At 44.2% G+C, this 7,044-nt stretch overlaps 1 protein-coding gene across 2 annotated transcripts in view; it reads right to left on the bottom strand.

The window, feature by feature from the left end:
- The window catches only part of TAOK3 (TAO kinase 3), a 93,110-nt gene that overhangs the window by 3,613 nt on the left and 82,453 nt on the right, over window positions 1–7,044 (bottom strand). For both annotated transcript variants that reach the window (XM_003789930.3, XM_023513315.1), the window contains 2 exons: window positions 6,471–6,710; window positions 4,874–5,086 (listed from right to left, as the gene is read on the bottom strand). In XM_003789930.3, the coding sequence (XP_003789978.1) occupies window positions 4,874–5,086; window positions 6,471–6,710 (453 nt within the window). The remainder of the gene's footprint in view (window positions 1–4,873; window positions 5,087–6,470; window positions 6,711–7,044) is intronic.

Genomic DNA, 7,044 nt, shown 5'->3' with positions numbered 1-7,044 from the left:
TTATCCTCACATTTCCATAGAGACTGCTTTGCCAAAATACTTACTCTCCACCGTATGCACAATTTTTGACAATTAATACATCGCGATACCTTGACTGAGAAGTGACTTTTTAAGATGTATTAAAATAGCTTTAGAAAGTTATCTGCATAGTCTCTTCTGTAGTACGTCTGGAGAAACATACTATAGAGATTAAAGGAACATAAAATAAATTGTGTGATCATATTTTCCAGGTACCTTCCAACAGTTAATCCTAACCAGTTTCCATTAAAACCCACTAAAGAGGGCAGACAGCTCCCTTCTCGTTCTCCTGATGAGAAATGCAGGAAGCCGTGCCAGACACAATAGGCAGGGGATCTGCAGCAGGACTGCTACCAATTCCCTCCGGGCACAGGAGCTGCCTTACTAGGAAAGGAAGCGCTGCTCTTTCTTACTTGTCTGCATAAGCGTTGGCTAATGGGCGAGAGGTTCATCCTTATCAGTTTAGGTCACTGAAACATCTCCATTTTCTTTTATTTCTGGCATTCTATTATTATTGTTAGTATCTCTGCTGTTCTGTACCAGCTACGACATAAATGCCCAGTGCTAGAGATCAACAGGCAATTCCAATATCTGGTATTTATCACCCAAGGTCACACATACCAAATCCATTAAAAAGTTTTATAAGAGTGTAGGTAAGTATTGTGTCTGTTTTCCAATGGCTTAAACTGAAGAAAAAGATGTAACAGAGACAGCAGAACGTAACAGTGATCAAGCACATAGACTTACAGGCTTCCTCCAAAATGGGAGCAAATCACTACTATTTTATCTTTTGAGACAGGGTCGCACTCTGTTGCCCTGGATAGAGTGCTGTGGCATCATAGCTCACAGCAACCTCAAACTCCTGGGCTCAAGCGATTCTCTTGTCTCCACCTCCCAAGTAGCTGGTACTACAGGCGCCCACCACAATGCTTGACAAGGTCTTGCTCTTGCTCAGGCTGGGCTCAAACTCCTGAGCTCAGGCGATCCACCAGGCTTGGGCTCTCAGAATGCTAGGACTACAGGTGTGAGCCACTATGCCAGCCTACTACTAATTAGTTATGTGACTCTCTAGCCCATCCCTGAACCAGGAGTTGGCACACTACAGCTGATGGGCCAGATCTGGCCTGCTACCTGTTTTTATAAATAAAGTTTTATTGGACACAGATAAGCTCATGCATCTACATATCATCTACAGCAGTTTTTGCACTACAGTACTGAAGTCAAGTAGTTGTGACACAGACCCTGTGGTCCACAAAGCCTATTTACTTTCTGCCCCTTTAGAGAAAAAGTTTGCCAACTCCTGCCCTAAGCAAGTGGTTTTATGTCAATAAACCTCAATTACCTCATAGGTACATTAGGGTTGTAATTACTTTAAAGGTGTTTTACAAAAACAAAATGAGATAATGCCTATAGAATACTTAAAACGATAGCTGGCACATGGGAAGCAGTCAGGGAAGGGTATCTGTAATGATCATAGATACTTTTATCTTCTCCCTGTCTCAGAAGAGCATTTTTCTCTTCTTATTAACCTATCTTCCCAATCCTGTGCTCTCCCATCTTATATGTTTACCAAGATTGTTGAACACTCGCTGTGTTCCAAGCACTGTTGCAGATGCTGAGAACACAAAGATTAACAAGACAAATGCCCTGTCAGCCTCCATGCCCACCAACTCTCTCCCCTTCTTACTTTTACCCTCTCTCTGCACAACTCCTTGCTCATTCTGACCCTGCCCCTCCACTTCTGTTGCTCACAGTAATGTCACCGATAACCACCCTGGTGTTGGTCCCTAGGTCCCTATCTTACCTACCCTCCCAGCAATACTGGGAACTGTTGAGGGCCCCTCCTTCTTGAAGTCTTTCTCTAGTTTTCTGAGATATCATAACCTCTTGGTTTTTTCTTCCCTTTCTTTCCTTTTCCAGCTAGTCCCTACCTACTTGGCCCTTAAACATGGGTGTCCCTTAGGGCTTTGTCCTGGGTCCTCTTCTTCCTCTAAACTCTTTTCCTAAGGAAGCTCATCTATCCAAAAAGCCTCAATTACCACCTACATACATGCAAATAACTCCCACACCTATACCTCTACTTCAGACCTCCTTCTGAGGTCAAGACGAGCTTATCTGGCCTGCTAGAGAGATCCTCGCCTGATGTTTCTCAGGTCCTCAAGCTCAACAGGACTAACTAGTAACTTACCATCTTTCCCTCCTGCTCCCAGTCTGCTCCCCTTCTTTGTTAACCACATGGGTAAATGGCACCATCTACCGTTTTGCTCAAACCAGACACTGGGAGTCGCCTGAATATCTGATTCTCCACGTTCAATCCGTCACTAAGTGTCCTCAGTTCTACGTCCTGCCAAACTTAGTCACTTCTGCCTTCACCCCGACTGCCCTCTCTCTGGTCTAGCCACCACTCCCTGAGGGTAAAGGCAACTCCATAAATCACCTCCTTCTATTTGCTCTTGCCACCTCCCAGTCACCAATCTGATGTCACACCCCTGCTTAATACTCTCTGATGGCTTCCTGTTGTTTTTAGGATAAAGACAAGAATTCTTAACAAAGCTTGCAAGCTCCGGTGAGATCCAGCCTGTCTTGTTCTCATGTAAGTCACTTCCCAGAAATATAACAGGAGTTCTTCAGAAGGGCCACTGTCTTCCTCATCTTGACACCTGTGGTTCCTCAGCCCATATAGTTGTGTCAGAGAGGCCTTTCCTGACTCTCTGACCCAGGGAGTTCTCCTGTTTCAGTCTCTTGGCACTTTGCACCTGCTCTGCCATTACATGGAACAGACGCTGTCTGTTTTCTCTACTCTTCTGTAAATCCCACGAAGACATGATCCATGACTGTTGTACTCACCACCAGTATCCCCAGATGCCTAGGGCACCATGCAGGCACTAAGGCACTCAGTAAAGACTTGCTGGATGGACAGCTGGATGCACAAATGCACTGGCTCCCATCCTTGGCCTAGAAACATGTTGAACCTCTCCCAACTAACCAATCTTCCTCTACCTGTCTCCACTTGCTACAGCCCTTGCTTTCTTCTCTCTCACTGATGAGGATCCGGGAAAAGCAGCTTCTCTCATCATTTCTATCCCACTTTATACTCATGCCTGATGCACTATAATGTCTCCCATTCCTCCTCCTCCACCAACTGTCTGATAAGCAATGGACGAATCCACTGCTGGGTCCAGTGACACCTCAGAGCTCGTTACTCTAACTGGTCTCTGCAACATTCGGAGTCATTGGTTAGAAACTGGCTCCACCTTCTGCGGCATGCTCTCTTCTGTTTCCTCCTTTGTCTTTGATGCATCATCTTTGGTCTGTCTCCTGCTCAGCCCTGGAAAGTTGGTGCCACCAGCCTCTGTTCCTAGCTCCCTTCCTCTATGGCACTATCTCCTGTCCCTAGCAGACCTCACCTATTCCTAGCAGCCACCATTGCCCCAGATAACAATGAGGTCTAATTCTGTCTTTAATCCTGACATCCCTCCCGAACTACAGATTTTCACATCTGGACCTCTCTACCTCAACACCCATGAGGCTCACATATCATGTCCATAAATTAGTTATCTTTCTAGATGCCCAAACGCATCCCTCCTTTTATTTTTCTATCTTGGGAAAATGATGAGCTCCTTCACTTTGTTGTCAAACCTACCTCTCAGATTGGCCACTGAGTTCTTTCTCTCCTGTATTTCTCAAATCCTTCCCCTCCTCACCATCTCCATTAGTTTTACTTTTTATCTTCAACTGGGCTTCAGCAGCTCCCCATTGTTTACAGAATAATGTCCAAACTCCTCGCTGCTCAGGATGTGCCCCCGACTACCCACCTGCTTTCCCTAACCTAGCATTCTGTACTCCTTCCACTGCAGTTACTCACTGTTTCTCAAAGTGCCATTCTCGTTCAGGCCTTTGACTCTTTCCATATACTATATCCTCTGTCAGGAACAACCTTCTTTCTTTTGCCTGCTTGGTAAACTATTGCTCTTTAGGACTCCTCTCCTTGTGAAATCATCACTGAATTACTAGGTGAGCTCCTGTCCCTAGATTACCAAGACTTTTATAACCTCTCCACAATCTCCCCCCTGGAACTTTGGGCTCATGCCCAAGTCCTTTCAGTCCCCATATACACATTTTCCATCATTTGGACCTCTGCCTGTATTACCTCCAGGTCCCGTTTTCAAGGAGCCTGTTTATATCAATGAATTCCTTAAAGCCTCTTGGCTCCCCCTGGGAATCTTTCCTTAGACTAGTTATTCCTACTTGCCTGCTCATTGTCCCCAGTGCCTCCCACTTCGAATCACTTACTATGCTTTATTATAACTGTTTAATTATCTGACCTCCTGGCTGGACTGACAAAGTGTAAGAACAGAGACCAGTTTGTCTCTCTAGCTCATCCTCTAACTCTGAGCCCAGCGGAATGCTGAACGCAGATACTTAGTAAGAGTTTATTGAATGAATGTGTCTGTGTATCTGCCTTCCTCACTTGACTGTGAGATCCATAAGGGCAAGGACTGTGTCTTATTCATTTGTGCCTGACATTAGTTGTGGGGGAGAGGAGTCAGTAAATCTTTGATGAGTGAACACGTGACATCATATATGGTTTCTATCACATCTTGCCCTTCGAGTCCCTATGTGCCACAGGTCTGATTTAGCACGTCATTCCTTGAGTTCCATCTTTTAAGACACACTCCAGCAAGTATCCGCATTGGCTTGGCTTTATTCGGTGGCGTCATCTCCTCAGTTCCTTGGGCAGAAAAACACCAATATCCTAAATTTGTGCAAGAATCATCTTGGGAACAAAAGGCTGGATCTTGGATTCTTGATTCCCAAAGCTCTTGAAGCCGTGGCACCAAACCTAACCACTTACCGCTTGAGAGGCCATCATTTCATTTATACTCTGTTCATACTGCTCTGCCAAAATGGCAAGTTTTCTTGTCTGCTCATCTTTCAGTGTCTTTAAGATTGTTTTGTGCTCATTCTTTGGAGTAACTTCCAACTGGTGATTCTTGAGTGCTTTATACTGTTTGGTCTGTACTTTGCAAGTGTCCTGAAACTGTTTTTTAATTTGCATTTCCATGGCCTGTGTGGAAAAAATGACAAAGAAAACATAAAGACAAATCAGTAAATACAGAAGGCCTCCCACTATAGTAATGCATATGATATAAGTGCTGGGACCATCTGTTTTTTGGTGTAGTGACCCACATTGCTAATCCATAAAAATGAAGATAAGACACAGACAACAGTTAACACTACCAATACTCCTTTTACAATGAATGAATAAAAGTAATTTTGAATTTACAAATGGTTTCAAAGAAAAAATAGGGTTTTGCTAGGGGATGACAACTCCAAGCAGATTGTGGAATATAATGAAACTCAGCTTGTTAAAAGGTTGGCAACTATGTTCTGGTTTCAGAGTCTTCAGCGTCAGAGTCTTCAGCGTCTCTATTGTTTGTTGTTTCCCCCTCTTTTATGACTATTTCCCCCTGTATTAAAGTGAGCAAGTGGGTGGCATTATATAAACCAGCTTTTACCGCCCTGGCTTAAAGCGTTTTCTTATCAACTCAATAAAAGAGAACATCTGGATAATATTTCACATCCTAAGCTATTTCCACTGGATTTTTAGCCTAAACTGGAAGAGGAAAGTGATTTTAGATTTTTTTTTCTCCACTGAGAGGTTGTGCTTGCATGTGGCAATATCAGCTAAGCATTTTGGCAAGGAGAGGGTATTTTATTTTAAGCCCAGAAGGCATTCCATCAGGTTGCCTGTGGTCACATGTGTACTTCATGAACACCCTGCGGACTTACATGACTAGTTAGCTTAGGATTTTGCCGGAAGAGATGCATGGCCAGTGTGACTGAGGTTGGCCTCATTTCTGGGCCCACATTGACAATGTCCTCCCAGACATATAGCAAAGGCTTAGTATTTACAGCTTATTAATTAGTAGTCAGCTAAAATTAGCTGGAGGCCAAAAGAGTTCCTCCGAACATCACTGATGCAACCGTGGTAAATGCCTGGTGCATGTAGACTGATTCCTGAGTCCCATGGCCATGACAGGCATCACCACTAATACACCACACTCTTTCCTGCTGAGCTGGGATGTGGCTTTATGGTCTTTTACATTACAGTGGCTTTCACTCTAGCTGATACCAATTTAACCTTCTCATTTTCTGGCATCAGATCCATGAAATGCTGCTAGTTCTCTTCTGAAGAAGGGAGGTCATGAAGTGCTCAGAGAAATTGGATACCAAGACAAATTAAGAGATCGTGTAGTATATGGTTTCCAAACCAGCTTGCCAGCACCTCCTCTTTCGGAGGATTCCGATGCAGTAGGTGTAGGGCCCAGCAACCTGTGATTTTTGAAGAATTACCCTGGGGACTGTCATACAGGTGTATAAGCCACAATTGGAATCAGTCCAGTTGTGTTCAGGAGCACAGAAAGTGAAATCCTGCTATCTCCTCTTACCTTTAAGTTTTTTGGCTGTTGCCGAAGTTCCATGACATGCTTTCTGTGCAGTTCCCTTTCTCGCCTCTTATTGTACTCCAGCTGGTTTTCCAGTTCAGTCTGGTGCTGTAAACGGATCAGATCCATGCGTAGCTTCTGTAACGTGTGCAGCTGCCTGTATTCTAGCTCTCGGGTGGACTCGTCATGCCGGATGAGCATGGCATGCTCCATCTCCTTCTGGGTCCTCTTTTTATTTAGTTCCTGTAATCCAGGAACAAAAGATAAATGGAGAGAGATGAATGGAGATGAATTGAAAGGAATGTACAACTAAGTGAGGGATGGCAAGGGATGGGCACTGCTAACCATTTCTTAATTAAACCCATTAGTGTTTGGCAGCAGGGCTTAATGAGATTAGATAGATGATCCCTGGAGGTCTAGGCTCTGTCCTGGGTCCACCACTTGCAAGATGGGCATCTTCATAGCAACCATAGCTGTACTATCTATAAAATGGGATCAATTCTACCTGGCCACCCTCTTACCTCACTCAGCTGCTTTGAACCTTATTAGGTGATGTGTGTAGATATATATATTAATG

Source organism: Otolemur garnettii, unplaced genomic scaffold, assembly GCF_000181295.1.
Source record: "Otolemur garnettii isolate 467f Iridium unplaced genomic scaffold, OtoGar3 scaffold00038, whole genome shotgun sequence".
Taxonomy (NCBI): domain Eukaryota; kingdom Metazoa; phylum Chordata; class Mammalia; order Primates; family Galagidae; genus Otolemur; species Otolemur garnettii.
Note: the sequence above shows the minus strand (reverse complement) of the source record. Positions and strands in the feature narration are given on the sequence as shown.